At 40.6% G+C, this 27,232-nt stretch overlaps 1 protein-coding gene across 1 annotated transcript in view; it reads right to left on the reverse strand.

Moving 5' to 3' along the window:
• Positions 1-27,030, reverse strand: part of pdzd8 (PDZ domain containing 8) — a 205,906-nt gene extending 178,876 nt beyond the window's left edge. Inside the window, exon 1 of the mRNA XM_043712836.1 lies at positions 25,884-27,030. Within this exon, the coding sequence (XP_043568771.1) occupies positions 25,884-26,692 (809 nt within the window). The 5' untranslated portion in view covers positions 26,693-27,030. The remainder of the gene's footprint in view (positions 1-25,883) is intronic.
• Positions 27,031-27,232: the final 202 nt, after the last annotated feature.

Here is a 27,232-nt window from a genome sequence, read left to right on the forward strand (position 1 = left end):
TAAATTTGCAGATGATATGAAGATTGGTGGAGTTGTGGATAGTGAGGAGGGCTGGAAAGGGACTTAGATATGATGCAGAGCTGGGCTGAGGAGTGGCAGATGGAGTTCAACCCTGCCAAGTGTGAGGTTGTCCATTTTGGAAGGACAAATAAGAATGCGGAATACAGGGTTAATGGTAGGGTTCTTAGTAAGGTGGAGGGGCAGAGGGATCTTGGGGTCTATGTTCATAGGTCTTTGAAAGTTGCCACTCAGGTGGATAGAGCTTGTCAGAAGGCCTATGGTGTATTAGCGTTCATTAGCCGAGGGATTGAATTCAAGAGTCATGAAGTGATGTTGCAACTCAACAGAATTTTGGTTAGGCCACATTTGGAGTACTGTGTGGAGTTCTGGTCGCCTCACTTTAGGAAAGATGTGGAAGCTTTGGAGAGGGTGCAGAGAAGATTTACCAGGATGTTGCCTGGAATGGAGAGGAAGTCGTACGAGGATAGGTTGAGAGTTCTCGGCCTTTTCTCGTTGGAACGGCGAAGGATGAGGGGTGACTTGATAGGGGTTTATAAGATGATCAGAGGAATAGATAGAGTAGACAGTCAGAAACTTTTTCCCCGGGTACAACAGAGTGTTACAAGGGGACATAAATTTAAGGTGAAGGGTGGAAGGTATAGGGGAGATGTCAGGGGTGGGTTCTTTACCCAGAGAGTGGTGGGGGCATGGAATGCGCTGCCCGTGGGAGTGGTAGAGTCGGAATCATTGGCGACCTTTAAGCGGCATTTGGATAGGTACATGGATGGGTACTTAATCTAGGTTAGAAGTTCGGCACAACATCGTGGGCCGAAGGGCCTGTTCTGTGCTGTATTGTTCTATGTTCTATGTTCTATGAAAGTGAAAGGAACAATATACAAGATAGTTGCAAGACTGACCTTGTATAACATGTTGCCCAGATTTCTACACTATCAAGACAGAAACAACAACTGACACTTGTAAAAAAAAAACAGATGCTGAGATGGTTGCGTGGAATGACAAGTAAATACAAAATCAGGAACTATCACAAGGACATTAGGGAAAACTGGGACCATCGAATAAAGAATTTGAGATAAGACTGAAATGGAGTGAGGTCTGTTGCAGAGTGGGACAGGATATGTGGTGAGGGGAGTGATGATGATGGGTTACCAAGAAAAATGAAAAGAGGAAAGTCGAAGGCCAAGAAGTGGCTGTGACAGCCTTAAATGGAGTGGGATTGAAATAAGAATGAGTGACTGACGGGAGAAGATGGAGAACGGAGATCACCAAATATTATGGTGAAGGCTTTATACAACATGTCATGTAATCAAATGTCTCAAGTACTTCATGGGAAAATTATACACTGAACTTCATATTGCATCTCAGAAAGCAATATTAGAACAGGTGGCCAAAAGCTTGGATGACGAAGTCGGCTTTAAGAAATATGTAGTAGGAGGAAAGAAAAGTGGAGAGGCTTCGATTAAAAAAAAATTTAGGATTCCAGAGTTTAGGGTCCCAGTGGCTGACTTGTGTAGTATGAGTGCCAATGGTGACGCAATTAACATTATGGAAACATAAATGTTTAAGAAGAATGGGGTGTTAAGCAGATAACTCATAATTACTGATGTCATGAAGGGATCTGAAAACAAGGATGAGAATTTTAGAATTGAGGCAGTGTTTAATCAGGAATTAATGTAGTTCAGCAAGCACAGGAACAGACTTGGTGAGAGACAGGATACACACAAGCAGCCGATCAGATGGTGCCATCCATCGAGCTCTGAATCCACCCAGGAGAGACACCATTAAATTTTATGCATTTCCTCTTTCTCTCTCTCTCTCTCTCTCAGATACTGACTGACCTGCTGAGTATTTCCAGCATTTTAGTTTGATTTCAGATTTCCAGTCTCTTAAACATTTTGCCTTTTGGAATAGCAGGTATGTGATGTACAGCATCAATATTTTTGATGTTATTTGCCTTGCCAATATAGTAGTTTTCCACAGGTTGCTGCCAATGCTGCTATATAGTCAGAAGTATTTGAAAACACTCCAAAGTTCCAAGTCCTTATTTGTCATTATCGTGCAGTTTGGCCTCCCAATAACCTGGATGAAATTAAGCACTCACACAGTAAGGGATGGATGAGTACGGAGTTTGCATTAACCACTCCCTCATGGATAGTGTTGACAATGTGTATGTTTTCACTTGACTCGCTTAATGTATTATGCTTTTAGAGAAAAATATCCACTTACGGCAATATGCTTTCACATTACGTGTTGTGCTTCAATAGTCTCAAATTGTTCCAACCACACCTACAACCAGTAACAGATTTGTAATATCAGTACCAGCCCTTAGGACACAGAGTTCCACTGTGTGTACATTTGGTTGTTAGTCACAGTTCAAAATCATAGAATAATTTTATACACCCACAATGATGCCAGCTCAAATTCCAGCAACAATACCTCACACACAGTGCACTTCATACAAAGGTGCCAACCTTTATCTACCCAATAAACACATTCCGCTGATTCTTAAACAACAAATCCAAACAAGACGACACAACATGACCAGAGACTCTAGCCACACTACCATACAACAAAAGACATCTTGGAGATGACTACCAGACTATTCCACCCCTTTGGCATCATGGTAGCCCAAAAACCTACCAACACACTGATGAACCTAAAGGACCCTGTACCAACAACTAGCAAAACAAATGTCATTTACTAAATACTCTGCAAGGACTGCATCAAACACTACATCAGACAGACAGGCAGGAAACTAGCCACCAGGATACACGAGCACCGACCAGTCACCAAAAGGCAAGACCAGCTATCACTCGTATCCTTACAAACGAAGCAGGACACCATTTTGACTGGGACAACACATCCATCCCAGGATAGGCTAAACAGAGACACACACAGGAATCCCTAGAGGCCTAGCATTTAAACCAAAACTCCAACAATAAACATTCGGACCCCATTTACCAACCTCTGAGAAAAAGAACCAAAAATGATATCACCCACCTTAACAGACCAAGAACATAAATAGAAAGCCAATACAGAACACCAGCACTTCAAAGGAGGCTCGCTGATGATGTTGCCTAGCATGGTGATGAAACATTTGAGAATAAACCTAACAGCTCAATGATCAAACTTATAACCTGAACCTCAATCTGAGCTACACAGCTTCTCAAAAATCCCAAATTCTTCTCAGTTATCCATTTCGAATCGGAGTTTTATTCCAATATCAAGTTAACTTGACAACAAAACTAGTTCAGTAACCATACAGTTTCAAGCAGTTGGACTGTCAGTCTGACGAATGCAAATACTGGATGGCACTGTCTGTCATCAATAGATTACAATGCTGATTGCATACAGAGTTCCAAGTTCAGCTATGCTAGAAACACTGGATTTGTGTATAAGACAAATGTGTAGGAAAAAACTATCTAACCAAAAACAGGAAACTAATTGCAGGGCAACACATCGACTTCCTGCGATTAGAAGGCTTTTGTTCTATTAAAAGGAATTATTTTAACATCCCGGATTCAGTTCATATTCATTTGAAAATATAGCTAGTCAAAATAGAAGTTAGGAAGGAGAAAGAGATGTTACTTTTGCTTGAGTTAATAAAAATATTCTCAGACAAAACTCCTCAGAAACATTTTACATATTCCCATATAACTTATGAAAATAAAACAAACTGCAGATACAATGACTACAGCATTTGTTTTGATATCACTTTTCAGGACCTCTGAAGATACTTTTCAGCAAATGAAGTGCAATCATAGTCTTGGTGTGTGAAATTCACGTAACTAGTTTAAGCACAGTAAGCTCCAATAGAAAAAAAACTGACAGATTGTGAGGCCATTATGTTGATTTGATGACCTAGACTGCCGGGTCTTCAGGTTCGTGGGATCGGTAAATAAGCGCACCTGTAAACGACTCTTTGTGAATCACACAAGCAATCGTTTATTCTTTGATACAGCTGAGTCGGTAGACCCTGATCAGCCCAAAAGTATGAGTACTCCAAGGCCACAAAAAGAATCTGACAACTAAAGAGTTTGCATAGAGCTTATATACATTGTTCATAGTCAGACTTGGAGCATGATCACGTAGTAACAATCAATCAGATTCCCCGAGCTCCGCATGCACTTTTGCCTTAGACTATCACGATTCCTTGTAAACAACCTGTTCTTAGAATCATATTTGTCCTGCCTTGTGTTTAGAGTTAAATCATTACTTCTGCATTTACAATATTGTATTGGACCTACATCAGTCTGCGGTTTCTTGTTTGTTCTGAGTCACAAGTATCTGCCTGACTCAGTACAGACCAAGTTAGCCAATGTGACTGGCCAGCATTTATTGCTCCCCCCAATTATCTTCGAATGTGATAGTGAGCTACCTTCTTGAACTGCTGCAGTCCATGTGTTATAGATAGATCTTTAATACCCTTGGGAAGGAAAATTAGATTTTGACACAGCAACAGTGAAGGAACAGCAATATTTCCAGGACAGTGAGGGGCTTGGAAAGGAGCTTGCAGGAGTTGATGTTCCCAGCAATCTGCTGTCCTTGCCTGTCTTGGTGGAAGCAGTCATGAGTTTGGAAGGTGCTGTCTAAGGATCTTTGGCAAATTTCTTCAGTGCATCTCAAGTTATACACACACTGTTGCTATGGAGGGAAGGAATGGATATTTATGGATGCGATGCCAATCAAGCAGGCTGCTTTTTCCTGAATGATATCAAACTTCTGAGTGTTTTTGGAGCTGCACTCATCAAGCAAACAAGGATTATTCATCACACTCCTGACTTGTGCCTTTTAGATGATGGGCAGGATTTGTGGAGCCAGGAGGTAAGTTACTAGTAAGTTGCAGTATTCCTAGCCTTTGGTCAGCTGTTGCAACCACTGTATTTGTGCTTTCTGGTCAATCGTAAACTCCAGGATATTAATAGTGGAGTTTCAGTTATAATTCCACAATGTCATAGGTGGTGGCTAGGTTGTCTCTTGTTGGAGATGGTCAATGTGTGTAACCCTTTTCAAATATTACCATTTAGTTTATATTATCACTCATTACTTCTATTTGTAAAATGCAATCTCACTTCTTCAAACTAATTTTATCTATCATCTATCTGTTCATTTCACCAATGTTGATATTCTGAACTGTATTACATCCTCCTTGCTGTTTACTCAACATCCAAATGGTGTGTTATCTGCAAATTTGGAAATTCTACCAAAGTTCAGATGATGACCATATCCAAAAATATTAAACAGATCATAATGATGACGACTGAGAAATGTGTATTTTGCTCCAGCCCGAGTCAACAATTTGTTCACTGCTACACAGTGGCTCAGTGGTTAGCACTGCTACCTCACAGTGCCAGGGAGCCAGATTTGATTTCAGCCTCAGGCAACTGCCTTTGTGGAGTTTGCACATTCTCCCTGTGTCTGCGTGGGTTTCTCCCACAGTACAAGTAGTATTGGGTACAAGCAAGTAAACAGTTTTTTAGGAATAAAGAACTTGTTTGTCAAAAAATACACAAAGGAATCACAAGATTGTAACCAAAGTACTGTTTCAAACTGAAAGCAAACACTCACCACTGACCAGCCTAGTAAGCAAAACAAATCTTTGTTGGAGATATTCTTCTTTTTGAAGGGGCTGGGAAGTCAATGGCCTAGTGGTATTGTCAATGGATTTGTAACCCTGAAGCACATGTAAAGTTCTGGGGACCAGGGTTTGAATCCTGCCATGGTAGATGGCGGATTTTGAATTCAGTAATAATTTGGAAATAAGAGTTTAATTATGGCCATTAAACCAATGTCAATTGTCAGAAAAACCCATCTCGATCACTAATGTCCTTTAGGGAAGGAAATCTGCCATCCTTACCTGGCCTGCATGCAATTCCCGACCCAAAGCAACTCTTAACTGCTGAATGGAAAATTAGAGATGGGCATAAAATGCTGGCCTAGCCAGTTACGCCCACATCCAGAGATTGATTTAAAAAGATGCATCTCATATGCTCCATCATAGAATCCCTACAGTGTAGAAACAGGCCATTTGGCCCAACAAGTTCACACCGACCATCCAAAGAATATCCCACCCAGATCCATTCCCATACCCTAGTGGTCTACATTTCCCTTGATAAATCCACCCAAGCTACACATCCCTGAACACTAGGGGCAATTTAGCATGGCCAATCTACCTAACCTGCATATTTTTAAGATTGTGGGAGGAAACCAGAGCACCCGGAGGAAACCCACCCAGACACAGGGAGAATGTGCAAACTCCACACAAAGAGAATGTGCAAACTCCACACAGACAGTCACCCAAGGCTGGAATCGAACCTGGATCCCTGGCGCTGTGAGGTAGCAGTGCTAAACATTAAGCCACTGTGCCGCCCATACTCCAGCATATGGCTTCCCAATAAAGTATCATTGGTCCTTTGAGTTCATATAAATAACAGTAAGTCAAGATTGGGTAGCTTGGAAAGAAGAGTCTATGAAATAAATACTTAAACCAATTTTGAATACTCAAATCAAATCTTTATTCTGACTAGACTTTTACGTTCAAAGAATAAACACTTGGTTAATACTTCTTATGTCCTCAGGATGTCCAAACGAATCTTCTACCCGATGAGCTACTTTGAAGAGATAGTCACTGATATAACATAGGCAAATAAATACTAAAAGAAAACTGGTTTAAGTTAATGCGCATCTTCCATCCTTCCACTCAAATAAGTAGAACTATTCAGACAGTAATCATTTGACTGTTTTGTAGCACTAACTAATGACCCTTTCTGTGTAAACATTTAGACATTGAAAGAAAATAGAATTATACTCGGCTCTATATTCCAGTATCTTCTGTCAACATTTACCATCAGGATACACACGAGTAATGGCAAATTGGGCAAGATCTTGGAGGCTGCACTGCATGTGAAATCCTACTTCATCAAGCTGTAAGCAGGGGGATGGAGGTCATTGCCTGAGTATTCAAGTATAAAATAGGTTCAGAGTTATGGAAAAAAGGCAAGAGATTGGTACCAAGTTAAACTGCTTAGAGAGTCAGTGCAGACACAAATGGTCCCAATGGTCTCCTTCTGCACTGCCACAATTCTGATTCTGAGACAAGATACTATAAAGATTAAAATAATTTCATTTAAGGATATGGAACACGAAAAGCTTCGCATACCCATCCAATCCAGACCATTAAAACAAACGTCCATAACTTTTCACTGGCTCTCTTCCAATTGTTATTTCACCCAATAAGGGAGAGTAAATTTGAGATACAACAGAAAACGATGGAAATCAGCATTAAATCAATTTGCATATAAGAGAAAATGAGCAAATGTTTAATTTCTGAGAAAAAGCCCCAACAGCGAATTAAGCTGTTTTGCTGCTTCAGACGTCAATATGAGCATTTTCTATTTCCATTATTAATCTTTATGTAGTCATACCTCAAGAAATGTAAAGTAGGCATCTGTAAGTCTCATCTAATCCATTACCTTTAAAAAAGCATGCATAATCTAAATGGTTATGAACTTCTCCAGCAAGGTAGGCAATTAACTTGTTTCAATTAACTTTAAGAAAACTAATTGTTATCCCCAAACCCAAAGGTAACCAATCAAACTGAAATGTAAAAGCAGTACTTCCATGATACCATTGAGGAGAAAGTGAGGTCTGCAGATGCTGGAGATCAGGGATGGAAATGTGTTGCTGGAAAAGCGCAGCAGGTCAGGCAGCATCTAGGGAACAGGAGAATCGACGTTTCGGGCATTAGCCCTTCTTCAGGAATGAGGAAAGTTGGTCCAGCATGCTAAGATAAAAGATAGGGAGGAGGGACCTATCACATTTCCGACGCCCCTCCCCCAAGTCCCTCCTCCCTATCTTTTATCTTAGCCTGCTGGACCAACTTTCCTCATTCCTGAAGAAGGGCTAATGCCCGAAACGTCGATTCTCCTGTTCCCTAGATGCTGCCTGACCTGCTGCGCTTTACCAGCAACACATTTCCATCTTCCATGATACCACACCTGTTCTAATATCGCTTTAAGTAATTCAGATAATATTATCTTATCTCTCTGTTTCATATTAAAGGCCTTGCTGTTACACTTCACAGGAGTAGCATTCTGGAAATCAAGCCCCTCTATTCCTGGCATTTTGATAATAAAGTACACAGAATTCCCCAATTTACTTGTCTCTTAGACCAAGGTTGTCAGAAGCATAGACCAGGTTTCTATCCCTAAAAATAAGGACTATTTATGACAAAGAAATAGACTGTAGCTACAGGTGTACAATTATCAATATATAACTCTGCTGCTTAAAACTTCAAGTCCTTTATAAATTCATCTTCAGACTGAAGACAATTTTTTAAACTGCACAGAAAAGCTCCTTGCAGAGATCTAATCATTTCTGACAAATATTTATACCCCAAAGCTGTTCGGCTAGTTGGAAGCCAATCACAGTTGTTGGCAGGCAGAAGCCATTGTCATCAATAACTAGTCATTAGTCCCTAGACCAATCAGCTACCTGCCAAAGCTCCACTCATACCTACCCCTTGGCTCCAGTTCATTGGCCAATTAGGCTTCCAGTGCTGCTTCAACAAGCAGCTGTGCAACAGCATTTGAGTGTGTCAGGCTTCTTGCTTTTAAAAAGTGCAACCATCCAACAACACTCCTTGATTTTAAAACCATTCCGTTCGTATTTCAGTTCATAATCAAAAATACACAGCAAGAAAATGATACCATCTTTACATTGAATAAATGCAAGCTGCTGTTTTTGAATTCCGATGTGAACACTCCTTCATAAATATAAAATGCTATGATTTTAATATTCGTTTATCTTCCTTCTTATTTCTATGCAGATGTAGTACTAACACAATCAATAAAAAGAAACCGTTTTAATATTATTATTATTATAACAGTGTGATCTTGTTTTGTCGTCAAACAAAATAACAGCAATCAGGCCAAATGACACATGGGAAAGCTCTCATACACTGGGGCACAAGTTTTCCTAATAGTGTCATAAGCATTTTTGATTTAAAATCAGCTGTTAGGTTTTAAATATACTCTTTATATTGCTTTAGCCCTACCACAAATAGATCTTTTAAAGTTTAGATTCCATTATGTTTTAATTCACAGTACTCTATCTTCCGTCATTTAACGTTATCATTTTACTTGAGCAAATCAAGAGAACATTTTTCAGCCATTTTCCTTATGTTATAAAACACAACTTATAAATAATGGACTGTAGCAAGAATGACTTCCTCATAACCATAGCCCAACTCCCAATATTACAACATTGTTTCTGATGATAGCAGCTGAGCTTTGCAGGGGCTATGCATTGTAAATTAGGTCATTCAATCTACACCAACAAAAAAGATAAGATCAGCTACTTATTTACAAGCCACAATACCAATAAGAGTTAGACATAAACTGGGATCATCAATGCCATTTAATACCACTATCCATAGCTACATGAAAGGCAGCAGTATATTTTCACATCACTGACCCATACTTGACTTTCTTCAGTCACTGAGAATTCTAAAGTATATATGAGACGGATTCCACATCACTAGCAGGCATCATGCGAGACTGCTCAAGATGATGTGGTCCTGTAGTACAAAGAGCTCATCACAGCTCAGCGTCAATATCTGTCAGAACCACTAACCCTGAAAACAAAACACAGTAGCCCTAACGATGTGCCAAAACATCATAAAGTGATCCCAGAACAGTCTTTTATCATTTAAATGCTAAGTTTAGGCCAATATATTTAGAACTGTACTTCACTCAATCTTGTCCCCCTCCACAGCAGTTCCAAGATAAAAAGAATCATATTCTTGTGATCTTAAAATAGAACATAAGATATCGAACACTCAGATTTATGTTTTTGTGCTTTGTAACTAACTGGAGTTTAGATGCTTGTCAGAGCTAATGAGTGCAGTTAGTTTTACAATTCATGCAATTTAATTTAGATTAATAAAGCACTTTCTATTCAAATACATGACTCATTGCTCTAATCCAATCCAGTTTGGACATTTTGCAAGATGTCACCATCTATTTCCCTACTGTCTATATCTTCCATATCCTTTTCCACAGTCAATACTGATGCAAAATATTCATTTAGTATCTCCCCCATTTTCTGTGGCTCCACACAAAGGCCACCTTGCTGATCTTTGAGGGGCCCTATTCTCTCCCTAGTTACCCTTTTGTCTTTAATATATTTGTAAAAACCCTTTGGATTCTCCTTAATTCTATTTGCCAAAGCTAGCTCATGTTCCCTTTTTGCCCTCCTGATTTCCCTCTTAACTATACTCCTACTTCCTTTATACTCTTCTAAGGATTCACTCGATCTATCCTGTCTGTACCTGACATATGCTTCCTTCTTTTTCTAAATGAAACCCTCAATTTCTTTAGTCATCCAGCATTCCCTGTACCTACCAGCCTTCCCTTTCACCCTGACAGGAATATACTTTCTCTGGATTCTTGTTATCTCATTTCTGAAGGCTTCCCATTTTCCAGCCGTCCCTTTACCTGCGAACAGCTGCCTCCAATCAGCTTTTGAAAGTTCTTGCCTAATACCCTCAAAATTGGCCTTTCTCCAATTTAGAACTTCAACTTTTAGATCTGGTCTATCCTTTTCCATCATTGTTTTAAAACGAATAGAATCATAGTCGCTGGCGCCAAAGTGCTCCCCCACTGACACCTCAGTCACCTGCCCTGCCTTATTTCCCAAGAGTCGGTCAAGTTTTGCACCTTCTCTAGTAGGTATATCCACATACTGAATCATAAAATTGTCTTGTACGCACTTAAGAAATTCCTCTCCATCTAAACCCTTAACATTATGGCAGTCCCAGTCAATGTTTGGAAAGTTAAAATCCCCTACCATAACTACCCTATTATTCTTACAGATAGCTGAGATCTCCTGACAAGTTTGTTTCTCAATTTCCCTCTGATTATTAGGGGGGGTCTATAATACAATTCCAATAAGGTGATCATCCCTTTCTTATTTCTCAGTTCTACCCAAGCAACTTTCCTGGATGTATTTCCAAGAATATCCTCCCCCAGCACAGCTGTAATGCTATCCCTTATCAAAAATGCTGCTCCCCCTCCTCTCTTGCCTCCCTTTCTATCCTTTCTGTAGCATTTGTATCCTGGAACACTAAGCTGCCAGTCCTGCCCATCCCTGAGCCATGTTTCTGTAATTGCCATGATATCCCAGTCCCATGTTCATCATAGAAATGTGCAGCACAAAAACAAACCATTTGGTCCAATTCGCCCATGCCAACCAGATATTCTAAACTAATCTAGCCCCATTTGCCAGCGCTTGGCCCATTTCCCTCTAAACCCTTTCTATTCATATATTCATCCAGGTATGTGGGCATTGCAAGCTGAGTCCATTTCTAATTGCTACTAGCTGGCTTGGGCCAGTTAAGACTCAACCACAAAGTTACGGACCTGACCAGGTGAGGATGGCAGATTTCCTTCGCTAGAGGACATTAGTGAACCAGGTGGGTCTTTACAACAATCAGCATTAGACTCAATTTTAGTTCCAGATTTTCATTGATTTAATTTTCACTATGTGCCATGTTGGGAATTGAACCCATGTGCTCAGAGTATGTGCCTTGGTTTGCAGGTTGTTACTCCAGCGATAAAACCGCTCCACCATTGCCTCCCTTAATTGATTTTGTATTCCAGTGTGTGACCTGACTAGTGCCTTGTACAGTTTTAGCATAATTACCCTATTTTTATATTTGTCCCTTTGAAATAAAGACCATTTGCCTGCCTGATTACCCAATGAATTTGAATGCTAGCTTTTTTGTGATTTGAGCACAATCCTCTGCAGATTTCTATCGTCTTTCTTCATCTTAATAATATGCTGCTCATTTATTGCTCCTGCCAAACTGCATAACTTCATTTTTTCCCAGATAATATTCCATTGGCCAATTTTTTCGTATTCACTCAACCTGTCTCTATCTCTCTGCAGACTTAGACATCTCTCTGTGTATACCTTACCAACTAGCCCTTTCAACATTTTTTTCTGTCATCAGCAAACTTGACAAAAGTACTTTCATCCTCCAAATCAATCACACATATATTGTAAATAAACATCTCCTTTACATAAATGTTTTGTTTCTATATTTGCCATTCTGTCTTACCTAATGCATGATGATTGGTTTGTTTGTTAATAATTTCAGCCTTTCCATAAGACTATAAGACCATAAGGCATAGGAGCAGAAATTAGGCCATTTGGCCAATCAGGTCTGCTCCGCCATTCAATCATAGCTGACAGATCTTTCAACCCCATTTTCCCACTTTCTCCCCATAAACTTTGATCCCGTTGGCAATCCAGAATCTATCTAACTCTGTTTTAGATATACTAAATGACTGGCCTCCACAGCTTTCTATGGCAATGAATTCCACAGATTCACCACTCTATGGCAAAATAAGTTTTTCCTTATCTCCACTCTAAAGGGTCTTCCCTTTACTCGAAGGCTGTGTCCTCAGGTCCTAGTCTTTCCGACCAATGGAAACATCTTCCCAACATCCACTCTATCCAGTATTCTGAGGTGTAGTGGACAGCGAAGAGGGTTACCTCAGATTACAACAGGAACTTGACCAGATGGGCCAATGGACTGAGAAATGGCAGATGGAGTTTAATTCAGATAAATGCGAAGTGCTGCATTTTGGGAAAGCAAATCTTAGCAGGACTTATACACTTAATGGTAAAGTCCTACTGAGTGTTGCTGAACAAAGAGACCTTGGAGTACAGGTTCATAGCTCCTTGAAATTAGAGTCGCAGGTAGATAGGATAGTGAAGGCGAAATTTGGTATGCCTTCCTTTACTGGTCAGAGTATTGAGTACAGGAGTTGGGAGGTCATGTTGCGGCTGTACAGGACACAGGCCACTGTTGGAATATTGTGTGCAATTCTGGTCTCCTTCCTATCGGAAAGATGTTGTGAACCTTGAAAGGGTTCAGAAAAGATTTACAAGGATGTTGCCGGGGTTGGAGGATTTAAGCTATAGGGAGAGGCTGAACAGGCTGGGGCTGTTTTCCCTGGAGCATCGAAGGCTGAGGAGTGACCTTATAGAGGTTTATAAAATTATGAGGAGCATGAATAGAATAAATAGGCAAAGTCTTTTCCCTGGGGTAGGGGAGTCTAGAACTAGAGGGCATAGGTTTAGGGGGGAAAGACATAAAAGAGACCTAAGGGGCAACCTTTTCACACAGAGAATGGTACATGTATGGAATAAGCTGCCAGAGGAAGTGGTGGAGGCTGGTACAATTGCAACATTTAAGAGGCATTTGGATGGGTATATGAATAGGAAGGGTTTGGAGGGATATGGGCCGGGTGCTGGCAGGTGAGACGAGATTGGGTTGGAATATTTGGTCGGAATGGACAGGTTGGGCCGAAGGGTCTGTTTCCATACTGTACATCTCTATGACTCTATGACTCCAACTCAGGACATTTTAATGACGGTAGCCCTTCTAGAAAGAATTAAAGCTTACTGTGGTCCACTCAGTCGTACTTCTGGAATTATCAGCTGGAAACACATCAAAAAGTTCTTCAATTGGTAAAGTGTCAAATTTTTACTTGAATAATGAGGAGTAGTTCAAGAAAAAAAACAGATAAATTGTGCAAGTTTAAATTCCACTAATATGAGCGAAGGTTTAAATAAAAGTTATGTGGCCTTCTGAAATACATTCTATACTTTCCAGTTTCACAAAGGGGATAATGGAGAACAATGTTGGCATCCACAACTAGGGGTCACAGTCTAAGAATAAGAGGTAAGCGATTCAGGACTGAAATGAGGAAGAATTTCTTTACTCGTTGTATACTAGTGGAATTCTCTACCACAGAAAGCTGTTGGGGCCAGTTCATTTGATATATTCAAGAGGGAGCTCGATGTGGCCCTTGCGACTAAAGGAATCAAAGAGTATGGAGAAACAGCAGGAGTGGAATACTGAAATTGCATGATCAGCCATGGTCATAACTGAATGGTGGTGCAAGCTCGAAGGGCAAAATGGGCTACTCCTGTACCAATTTTGTATGTTTCATTGTTTCCACAATCAATATTGTGGGATATTATTCACCAGAAGAGAATGTTTTTTACAGACATAGTGGCACATGAACAGCTCCAAAGCCATCATCATTCAGGTTGTGTATATTTCAAAGGCACAACTTATTGAGCAAATGTTGCGATTTTCTGTCAAACTCATTAATGCCCCTGTCCAAGCTTTATATTATTTGGGAAATTAAAATTCGAATCCACTTCATAAAACTACTGTATCAGTATCACATAATCTGTTCTGAGTATAGCAAATACTCCCAATTCCATGGAAGTTCAAAAATAAAAGCTCTTACATAAAATAGACACACATCTCTATCCAGTCAGAGCACTGTCCAATTCGATGCCAAATTTCTCAGTCCTGTGAAGGATTTTACAATACTGCAGCCTGAAAAAGCAGATAGTCAAACTGATCCTCAACACTGCCCAAATTGTAAAACACAATATTCCTCACAAATGGTTTTCTTTTCCCTGAAGACATTTATCAATTAAATGCTCTCTCCCTCTGTAAATGGCTTACCTCCCATGCTAATTTTTTGACACTCTTTCGGTACTTGCTTTTCACTCTTTTCATCTGCATCATTTGTGCCATGAGACACAGATGGCAATTTCATTGGAGTCGTACTAGTAGACTAGTAACTGGAGGCCAACACTAATGTCTGGGGACATGGCTCCTATCCCATCAATTTAAATTCAATGAATAAATCTGCAGCATAAAATTAGTCTCAGTCAGTATAGTCTCAATCATGAAACTATCAACTGTTTTAAAAATGCTTCTGGTTCATTAATGCCCTTTAGGAAAAGAAAACTACAATACATACTACTATCTGGCCTACATGTAACTCCAGAGCCAGAGCAATACGGTCAACTCTAAATTGTTCTCCGAAATAGGCTGGCAAGCCACTCAATTAAGGGACAATTAGAAATGGGTAACAAATGTTGGGCTGCCAGTGAGATCTATATCCCATGAAGGATTAAATCTTTTAAAAAAAACTCATTCTGATGTCTTTTTCTGTTTTGTGTCTGATTCTCTCTGCCTCTCTCTTTCTGGAAGCCTTTCCATTTTATCTTTCCAACATTCTGTATGTCCCCCATGCTTTTCCTTCTATACATGTATCTCAAGTCACATCTGCTTTTCCCCAGTGCATTTTCTCTCTTCCATGTTTTTTTTCATTCTCTCTTTTCCCTCTCATTTTCCACATGACCTTGACCAACTTGTATATTGGTACAAAGCCCTAGTCCCGAATTTCAAATGAGCAGATTATGTTTGACTAGAGGACTACAGGTGGATGCTGGAGAAATTTGGCTCCACAAAGAATTAGATACCAATTTGGGGAAGTGGAGCTCTGTCTGTTGTAACTGGTAAATTGTTTGTTTGTTTTGCATTGATCACATACGATTGCATTATGTAGCTTTCTTTATTTCTACTTTTTTTTTGGTTGAGTCACACAATGTGGGCAATACTGACTAGGCCAGCATTAGTTGCTCTTGAGAAGGTAGTGATGGGCTGCCTTAATCAACTAGTGCAATATGTTCTGAAGATACACCCAAACATCGTCAGGCTGGGACTTCCAGAATTTTGAACCAATGCAAGTACAGGGACATAGTTAAGGCAGGATGGATGTGTCCTGAGTGGGTAATCTGCAGGTACGCCGCTTATTGTCCTTGCCCTCCAACTTCACAGAATTCATAGATTTGGGAGTTAGTTTTGAAGAAATTTTGGTAAGGTCCTGCAATGAAGCTTATGAATTCTACTATTGCTACCATGCTAAAATTAAAGTGGTGGGTGTGGTTCCAATTAATGCACTGCTTTGCACTAGATGATGTCATTCTAGTTAAATTCCTGGTAAATTTATAATGTGTGGTAAACTGTCTCCTTATTAATTCTGTATTATATTTGGTACCATGTATTATGATGCATTTATTGATTTGCACAACTGCAGTATTATTGTAGGGCTGCAATTCTGTTTTAATGTATCAACAGTTATACCATTGTTATTTAGCTACTAACACACTTGTCCTTTCATCTGATAATTCTTGAGTCGAGGGTTTAACAATCAAAATTGAGAGCATGGTAAAGGTGTCCACTTGACTTTGGAGCAGGTAACTGGACCCACAAGTCAGTTAACAATTTGGGACTCTGGTCAAAATAGGCTAGGAGCACATACATCAGTGACAATAAACAACTACAAAAAAACTGAAAGCAAGGGTCTAATTAGTCAATTAACATTCTCCACAAATATAAAGGGTGTAGTTATTCTTATGTGGAACAAGAAAATATGTTTTTCTTAATTTAATTATCTTTAAGAGTTAAGAAAGATTTACTCCAAAAGAGCCATCTTACTGAAATATGCAAAATCCAGACATGTAAAATGACATTAGTTTTAAAAATGTTTTGATCTTCAATGTACACACCAAGATCTATTGATGAAATCACTTTCTGGATAGGACAAAGAAGGTATCATAGTTACAGCTGAAATACCAATGTGTTTTAGGTCAAACAAAATGCAAAAGATTTCTAAAACTGAAAGCCAGTGTGACTGAATTTATAGCTGGGAAGCCTTAAGTTCTAAATAACTAATCACTGAAAGTAAGACATCTTTCTGGAGTGTTTTAAAGAATGATTTCAAGTTCCTCTGACTTGCAATTGTTTGGTATTTTGTTGATTGTGTTTTATTTAGTATAATTATAACTCATGCATTATCTTCCAAGAGTCCTATTCCTCCTTATCCTTTTAATTGTTTATGGATGTCAAGATGTTGTTTTAAAAAATTCTCAAGGTCAGGTTCGTAGGAGAGTAGTCTGACACAGAACAAACGACCAAGAGGCGAGTCTGCTAGAATATGAGCATTTTATTCCCCGCAGCGTCGCCACAACCAGGTCTCATACTTACAACGGGTCTGGCTTATACTCACTCTACATGTTACCGGAACTGGGAGCCGTCAGTTCTCGTAGAGCGGTTGCCAACAACCCACGCTCGGCGGTTAAACGTAACCCCGGAGCAGACTCACCGAACTGGAGACTTTTCCAGCTGATATACTCTTTTCCAGATATAAACATTCATGTGAACAGCAGAGCAAGGCTAAAAAACATATTCCATTCTGGTTACATACAGATAAGAAGATTCACACGGGGAGGTGTGTAATAAGATTCACACGGGACTAAGCAACACCTCCATTCCGGTTAGATTCACACATGTATTGGGACATAATTTTTAACCGTTTCACCACAGATGTCGAAAGCAAGATCTCAAAAATAAAAAACAATAATTTCAGGCACCCAGCACATGCACTAAGTAATCACAGAATCAGGATGTTTGCAATCTCAGTGTCACATTTGATTCCACGATGAGCGTCCAACCTTATATTCATGTTACTACTCAGCTATCTATTTCCACCTCCATAACTGTAACCCTCAATTATGCCTTTGTTATCTCTCGATGCAACTTTGCCAATGCAATCCTATCTGGTTATCTATACGCATTCTCTGTAAACTTCTCATCCAAAACCTCACTACCCATGTCTTAAGTCACAGCATCTCCTATTCTCCTTTAATCCAATGCTCTTCATTAGTGAAAATAAAAATTCACAGAAATATTAAACATATACAGAAGAAAACATATTTTACTATAGGATTATGTAAAATCTAAATATTAAAATCATCATTAGTAAACAGTGTCTTTATATTTGCAAAGCTTCACAATAAACACCAAGAAAAACCCAGAAACCTCAGTTACAAGGATAGACTAGAGCTTTTTACACAAGTGATTTGGTCTGAAGTGGACTGTCTGAAAATGTACTGGAGGAAGAGTCAATCAAGGCAATCAAGAGGACATTAAATGATTATTGCAACAGAAATAATGTGCAAGGGCATGGAGAAAAGGCAGGAGAACTGCAATTAAAGCATAACGCTTATTGGAGAGCCAGTGCAGACACAAGTGGGCTGAATGGCCTCCTTCCATGCTATAATTATTATATGATTCTGTTAAATGGGCTGAATTTCAGTCAATATTAACTACATTCAAAAGAAGAAGAACAAGTAAAACAGATTGTCTTTTCAAGGTCTGTCAAACTATCCCACTCCATAATGGCTACAGCATCATGACTAAATTGCCCTGACTTTCCAAAACCTTGACACTCATTATTCCAGAGTAGATGAGAGTTGTGCATGGGGATTCTGCAGAATACAGCATAGCAGTCGCCAAAGGAATTGCTCTGGTAATTGAATACTTTGCTGGGAAATTCCTCTACGCTTGGAACTCTCAAAGTCTCTACCAGAAAGTTTAGACTAGTAAATACATATTCTAAGTCCTGGCAAATATTCAATTAATCCCATACATACCTTATGCATCCCAACTGCACCTCCACCAGATCACATATGCACCCAGATCCTTCACAGACACTACCAAGCATCCCACACCCCCACCCCTTTCCCCTCTGCACTGCTGACCCTTGTTCCACTGCCTCTGAACTCCTCCCCCCCCACTCCGTTTTCTCTGTTCAGCACCTGATAGCTCCCTCCCTTGCCAATGGACCCAGTTTCTCCTATTCACCTCAACCTATTCTAAACATTGCATCACTCACTTGATATCCTTCCCACGTGACAACCTAACTTTACCCCCTTACCCCTACCAAGCAGGCACCCTTCCCCACCCCACCCCGACTCTCTCAGCACCCTAATCATCATACTTTTCTTTCGTACTTACCGTTTGACAGTAGCTGCCTGGACCTACAAATTTCAGAATATGGCAGCTGAATGCTATGAAAAGGGGAGACAAGCACCAGAATTTTCATGTCAGCTTGCATATTGAATGGATATGTTTCAGAAAATGTACACTCAACTGATGTTTGGTCCCCACAAGTAGAGGAGTCCACACTGAGCAGTGAATACAGTAGACTACACTGAAGGAAGGGCACATAAAGCAGTACTTTACCATGCTGGTGTTAAATTGGAAGCAGAATCCAGATTAGTATCATTATCTGTGCATCACCACAAAGGACTGAAATAAAAGGAGCAATACATCTGGGACTGCAAGATCCTAGTTAATGAAAATTCAATTTATTTTGAGACTGAGGGAAGATACCAAGTAATTTGTACAGCTTGTAACAAAGTTATGTAAACGAAGATTGGCAGCAATTGTCAAATCAGCATTGAACACTTCAGGGGTCAAACTGTCAACGTGGCGGTTATATGGTTCAATATTTGGTGTCAGGCACAGGTCAAGTTTGGGACAGTAATTTGACTTGTGAAGTTATAGTGTGATGTGGACAATCATTGAGTTGCACTATATCTGATGCAATGCTGAAGGAAAAATAATTATATCTTCGTCTGCCAAGTATTCAAACTGGAGCCCAGTGACCACATGACATAAAACTGGCAGCATACAAAAGAAGGAATCAATTTCTCCTCTTACACTGAAAGAATTTTTGAGAAAAATCAAGAAATTTAGGAAGTAGCTAGAAAGTAGAGTTCAGGCTCATTCTGAATGGAGGAGGGGCTGAATGCTCCAATCTTTTCCTATTTATGGTCTTCTTAACACCCAATGATTAAGTCTTAGAATCATTTGGCCCACCCAGTCCATGTCAGGTAATTCAATCAGATATCTGATCTTCAAATTGAATTCCCACTTGCAAACTTCAGCATTCAGGTTTCATATACTGAAGTTAACCAATTGTAAAATAAACATATCAAGATCATTAACCATTCAAAAGTTAGAAATGCTCCAGATGAGCACTAGGCTTTCAGTCCTGTAATAATTTATTATTTACACCTGTTCTCAGTTACAAGCAGTGTACAATAGTCCTTAAGTATGTATGTTATTACTTATATCAACTGCTTTTCCTTCTCAAACAGTTATGGAACAGATTCTTAAAAGATTTCAACCAAAGACAATGTTTGTAAAATTTAAATTGGACTGATAATTTCCTTGACCTATGAGCCAAGTTGCTTAATAAAACTTGCTTATGGCTCCATAAAGAAACAACATGAATTCATGATTACACTATGTATGCCAAACGAGCCAGCCAAGCAAACAATTATTCACTAATTAAGAATTGTGTCTATTTTAAAGAAAGAATTTCTTTATGATGGCGTTGTTAATGTTATCATTCTGCATTATTTAATCATGAAATAAGGTACAGTTCAATAAATTCTAACAATTTACTTACCGCCTATTTCTCCTAATACCCTCGACTACTTTTAACATGAACAATCTAAGGAAATTGCAGCAACATTTACTATCTCTCTGCCATGCCTGGCTCTCAGGCTGTGTCATTGTACAGAGACACCATAGACCCAATATAATATCTGCACCTCACCCAAAAAGAAAAAGGAACTTAGGCTAGGATTGTAGCATGATTGTAGCATATCTAATCATGCTACAATTTGATTTTTAAAAAATGATATACCAGTAGAGATTGTACTTTTTGTACTTAACAGACTTGTGAAGCAATGTTTGAATTGAATGGAATAGCAGGAAGGCTTAATCTCCCAAACAGACTTGCCTTTTGAGGTTGCTAAAAACATTCCGACTTGCCTCTTTCTTATTTTAATTGTTGAATAGCATTTTTCATTTGGACACATTTTCTCTTGGGACCAGATTATGGAAAATATGTTTACAACCCAATCTTGACATAAGACAAATTAAGATATCCATAACAATGAATAGCAGGTCGTGTGCAGCGAATTCAGTCAAATTGTGTAAAACTGTAACAGAGCTGTAGCAACGAGGATAGGATTGCTGCAATAACATGATTTTCAGGAAGCATCCCATGAGAAACATGCTTAAATGAAAGCCCCAGGACCAGATAAGGAAGTGGTAAATTGGTTACGAAATAGCAAGTAAAGTCTAAGGGCAAAAACAAAAATAGCCCCGTTTGGAAGGCAGTGCCCAAAGGTTGATATTAGGGCCTCAATATTTCTTTATAATCTTAATGAAAGCCTTATAAATAAAATTATTAACTTGGAAGTTTGTGTTATTCTTCTTTCTAATCCACCTTATTAAGGAGGTAGGGACAAAGCTTGAAGATCTAAGCGTTTAAATATTTTGGCAAATCGTGTTTCACATTGAGAAAGTAACTGCCAATGCATCTAAAAAAGATGATCACAAAATGAAGGGCACTTTATTACATAACATCAGAAAAAAACTCCAATTAAGCATTTTTGTCACACTGTACAAGAACAGTTGCTGGAACAATTAGAACACTGGGTAATAATGAAAAAAGACAAGGTAAATGTTCATGGAAAGCAAGTGGACAATCCACATAGCTGCATAAACAATAACGCACCCAGTTTTACTCTTTGCCAATACAAGAGAATCAGTGGTACTAGAATTAATATGATTCCAGGATTAAGACTTTTGAATATAAGTGAAAAAGAACATTCAATTCATTCTCACTGGAATAACAGATTGGAGACAGAGCACATTGCAACTGATCTGGAAGCTTTAGAAGTAAAGGCAGTAGCAATTAAAAGCTAAAAGAAAAGTAAAAGTTCATTACAGCTACCACAGATAAAGTGGGTGTGAAATATCACAAGCATTAGCACCAAATGACTGAAGGTGAATTAACAACTTACTTTACACACAAACTGATTTCCTTGAAGGGAACACTGGGCATAGTATAATCCTCTGATTTCTCTCCACACCTGCTGAGATTTCCCAGCGATTTCCATTTTTGTGTAAAGCAGGATATTGGATTGTTTTTCATATTTAGTACTCCTGTCAAAAAACATTCCCCTCCTATATAATGTATTTATATTTTCTGAGGAAACAAATGGTTTACATTTTGGACTTCAATATCAGAATCAAACCTTGCCTGTTTTTTAAAATCCTGCATGCGTCAATCAATGAATCTTAGCTGTAATAAATCCTCAAATACACCAGTGTGACTTTTTTTTTTAAAACATCCATCTCAAGCACCAATAATTTGTGGCTTTCAAGTTATTGAGAAACAATTCATCTCCCAGTGCCATGCCAATTGCAAGTCAAGACAAGATGAATTTCCCTTGGGTTGCATTAGTGACAACACAGGTCTAAACAGAAGAAGAATCCCTGCTGAAGATCTCTCTTGTGATCAGACTGCGCAGGTGCAGGTATGATTTTGTCACAGAGTGGTGACATCCAAATAGAGTGCAAAACACATATTGAAAACACTGAATCTCAGCCCAGATATTAGTATTTATCCCACTGTACGATCAGTAGCCATTGGTGGTTGATTTGAATACCAGAAGACCATCAGAAATGGGAGCAGAATTAGGCCATTGGGCCAATTAACTCTGTTCCGCCAATTCATCATGGCTGATATGTTTCTCAAGCTCATTCTCCACATAATCTTTGATTCCCTTAGTAATCAAGAACGTATCTACCTCTTAAATACACTCAATGACTTGGCCTCCACAGCCTTCTGCAGCAAGGAGTTCCACAGATCCACCCTCTGACTAAAGACATTCCTGCTCATCTCAGTTCTAATGGTTCATTGTTTAAATCTGAGGCTGTGCCCTTCAGATCTTAGTCTCTCCTACTACTGGAAATGCCTTCTCACGTTCGCTCTATCCAGCTCTCTCAGTATTCTGTAAATTTCAGTTTCAATCAGATTATGTCTCATTATTCTAAACTCCATCGTGTACAGGCCCAGAGTCCTCAACCACCTCCCACATGAAAAGCTTTCATCCTGGGATCAATCTTATAAAGTTCCTCTGGAACACCTACAAGGCTAGCACATCCTATCATATGTGGTATGGTCAAAGCTTTATACAGTCTCAGCAGTGCATCCCTGTGCTTGTATTCTAGCCCTCTTGAAATGAATGCGAACACTGCATTTGCCTTGCTAACTGCCAACTGAATCTGCATGTTAACCTTAAGAGAATCCTGAACAAGGACTCCTAACTCCCTTTGTGCTTCAGATTTATGAAGCCTTTCCCCATTTTGAAAATAGCCTATGCCTCTATTTTTCCTACCATAGTGCATTACCTCACACTTTCCCTGCACTCCATATGCCACTTCTTTGTCCACTCTCCTAGCCTGTCCTTCTGCAGACTCCCCACTTCCTCAATACTACCCATCCCTCCAACTATCTTCATGTCATCTGAGACCTTAGTAACAATGCCTTGAGTTACACCATGTACTCAGGCATGTTTTCCTTGTTAGAATGAAATAAAGTGCACAAGTTGAAGATGGCCCTTCAAAATATTTGATCTAATCCTTCTAGAGCCCATCCAGCTACAGCATTTAATTGTTTGTTAATAACTTCTGGCCTAGCTGCAACAACAATTTTGGTATCTTATTCCAGTTATCTATAGTAAAGAATTACTTCCTGATATCTGTACTAAAGTTGCCCTTCACAACCATGAAATTATGTTTGAATCCCTTCTCTGACAGCATTGTTTCAGATTTACTTTCTATGTACAAGCTGCCCTCATATCAATTTCAAGGCTAAATAGATCTCGTTTAAATGGATTTTGTAGCCCTGAAGCTTTACACCAAGGATCAGCATCATTCCTCTTCTCTTTCGTGTTTCTAATATCAGGATGCATCCTTCATGCCGTGGAAATCAGAACTGTATACAATAGAGCATGGCTGAGGGATGACCTTATAGAGGTTTACAAAATCATGAGGGGCATGGATACGGTAAAGAGAAAAGGTCTTTTCCCTGGGGTGGTGGAGTCCAGAATTAGAGGTAATAGGTTTAGCGTGAGAGGGGAAAAAATTTAAAAGGGACCTAAGGGGAAACTTTTTCACGCAGAGGGTGGTGCATGTATGGAATGAGGTACTAGAGGAAGTGGTGGAATTACTAGTGGTGTAGTGCTGGTACAATTGCAACATTTAAAAGGCATCTGGATGGGTATACGAACAGGAGGGTTTAGAAGGATATGGGCCAAGTGCTGGCAAATAGGACTAGATTAGATTAGATATCTGGTTGGCATAGACAAGTTGGACCCTGACTCTATGTAACAGATTCAATATACGTAGACAGGGGTTAAGCTCAAGCGAGATAATCCTGCATTCTGTTTATTTTGTTTATTGTAATTCTGTGGTTCAGACGAATTATAATGATAAAGTCAGCATCATAACATTGGACTACAAGGTTGTTCTCTCATGAGTGAATCAGCCGTCCAGCCATCTGAGCTAATCTGCACCAGTTCAGTTCAGACGAGTGATAAGACAACCAAAACCCTCCAGTTGCCTCTCCTCCCATCTCTCCACCTCCAAGTTGTCATAGCACTTAGACAAGTATAATAAAGCAATCTGCTTCCACCTGCATCTGGCCTGCCTCACTCACGTACAATATTAACTGCAAAGATGTTGCATTTTAAATGCCTGAACTGGAAAATTATTCCAGTAAAGCTCCTCTGATGAAAGTGATTCATTTGGACAGAGAAGCTAATAGTAATAGCATGCTACGAACTACAGTTAACAACATTTCTAATGATATACAAGTTATAGAGCAAAACATGACATCACTAAAAAGATGGCCATGAATCATATTGTACATCATTGGAGAAGGTTGATTTATAATTGAGATGCAGTTAGTTCCCTTCATTTTGAGCTGTTCCTCAACATCAAGAAGCTCAACCGAAGAGACAGTGGTACAAAGGTAATGTCAGTCAACTAGTAATCCAGATACTCAGGCTACTACAAATTGGAAGAATTTAAATTCAATTCATGAAACCTAGTCTTAGTAATGGTTGCTATGAAACTAATAGTTAAAACTCCACTGGATTCCCTGTCCTTTAGAGAAGGAAATCCTACTGTCCTTTCCCACTCTGGCAAACATATGACTCCAGATTCAAAGCAATGTGATTAACTTCCCTCTGAAACACACTGCTGAACAAAAAAAAGTAATGATGTCAAAATCCCAAAGAATGAAAACATCAGAGTGCACAGTGGTAGAGGTTAACACTCCTGCCTCACAAGCACCAGGGGACTTGGGTGACTGTATGTGGAGTTGGTAAGCTCCCACCCCCCAATGTCTGCATAGAATTCTGCCATGTGCTCTGGTCCAAAGATGGGCAGATTGGGGATTGGCCATGCTAAATTGTCATATAGTGTCCAGGGATGTGCAGAATAGGTGAATTAACCATGGTAAATGTGGATTTATGGGGATAGGGTGGAGGGGTGAGTTTTCATAAGTTCTCTATGGAGGATTGATGTGGACTCAATGGGCAGAGTGGCCTCTTCTTGCACGATAGGGATTCTGCAAAGCAGCCCAACTGATTGCCACCCAAGTTGTCCGCTTAAAGATTTTCATTCTGTCCACCACTAGCACACAACTGCAATAGTGCATTGCATGTACAGAATGCACACTAGCAACTCAGCCTGTCGTCTTTGACAACATCTTCTAAATAACCTATAAAACCTAGAAAGCCAAGGGAAGCAGACACTGCAGAATAGCATTACCTCTATCATACACCATCCTGACTTCAAATGTTATGACCAATTCTAATGCAGTCACTTGGTCAGTATCCTGGAACTATCTTCCTAACAGCACTGTGGGCATACCAATGCACTGGATCATGAAAGTGGCTCCTTGCCGCCTTCTCAACGGCAATGAGGCATGGGCAAGACATGCTGGGTTTGCGACAGGTACTTCCATGTCACGAACCTTTTTTTCTTTAAAATCCCATACCAGAGCAGCGTGGCAAAAATATCATCTGCAACTTAAAGATTGTGCCAAGAGATGACTAAGGGGCGCATGCAGCACGATGCAGTAAGCGCTCCATTAATTCTGATTTGGGTACTGCAGAAAGTTGCAGCGAGGACAACATCTCCTCTACCACCGACACCTCACACATACACAAAGAACACAGTTTAAGCCATCTGCCACTGACTGTACCTGATTTTGTAGTTGGGTAAAGTATGTTTGCGCTTGATGACCCTCTTGAGCTGGTTGACAATGATGGTGGTGAGCTGGGGCATGGGCCGGCCCTCGAACTGCGACTTCACCTCGAAGTCGATGAAAGGCTCGTCCATGAAGGCGAAGGACCAGTGGGTGAAGGGGCGGCGGGTGAACTGCAGCCTGAGGCGGCCCACCACCCTCCTCATCTTGACGAAGAGATAGGCCGACTTGCCGAAGACCAGGTCCACGTCGATGGCCAGGTGGAAGCCGCCGTTGTACTCGAGCTCCAGCTCGAAGTTGAGCTCCTCGGGCACCCCGGCGGAGGGACCTGCTCCCCCACTTCCCGCGGCCTCCTCCTCCAGGGAGCCCGCGCCCGCGCCTGGGCCTGGGCCGGGATTGGGGCCCACGGCCGGCTGCAGCAGGCGCGCGCTCTTGAAGACGGGCAGCGCGTTGCCCAGGGAGATGTCGCGCAGGCTGAGGCCCTCGAGCAGGCGGCCCGCCGTCTTGGTCTGCAGCAACTCCTCAAACTCCACCTTGATCTTCTTGGTCAGCCAGTGCCGGACGATCGGGGTGTCCCTCAGCTCCCGGAACAGAAACAAGAAGATGGCGTTGAGGAAGTGGCAGCTCTCGGCCGGGGGCTCCTTGCCGCCGCTCAGGTAGTCTTTGAGCGAGGGCTCGATCACCGGCTTGACGTACTGCACATGCCGGGGCACCGGCTCGGGCTTGTTCCGGTACAGCAATAAAATCTGCAGCAGGAGAACACACAGGGCTCCGGCCAGAGCCGACAGCAGCATTAAATAAATCATGGTGGGGCTGGGGGAGAGAGATTCACCTCAGGAACATGCTTACACACTCTCTCGGTCGGTCCTCCCGCTCTCACTGCTCCGTGTTTACATGAACCATCCCCAGCAGCTACAATGAGAGGAGCTGCTGCTGCTGCTCCGACCTTCCCTGGATGGCGTGCACACACACGCAGCGCGCCCCCGCCGCAGCCGCAAAACCACGTTCCCCCGCCGCAGGTTCCGCTTTGCAAGAGAGAGAGAGTGAGAGTCTGTCACTGCCTTTACCCCCACCCCCGGGCCGGATCACACGCCAGCTTCTCCAATTCAAGGCAAACCCAAGGACCACTTCCTTCCCCCCCTCTCGCTCCGATGACCACTCAGCAAAAGGGAGCCCCATAATCTTTCTGCCTCTCCCCCCTAAAAAGGCATGGTAAAAGGTTACTTCTGTTCTCAACCAACATTTCTTTCCCTTCACTGATAATCTGGTTAGAATGACTTTTGTTCTTAATCAACCTATCCTTACTTATAAATCAATCTGTCTGTTTACCAATAAAGTGGGTGTTT

This window comes from Chiloscyllium plagiosum, chromosome 22, assembly GCF_004010195.1.
Source record: "Chiloscyllium plagiosum isolate BGI_BamShark_2017 chromosome 22, ASM401019v2, whole genome shotgun sequence".
Taxonomy (NCBI): Eukaryota; Metazoa; Chordata; class Chondrichthyes; order Orectolobiformes; family Hemiscylliidae; genus Chiloscyllium; species Chiloscyllium plagiosum.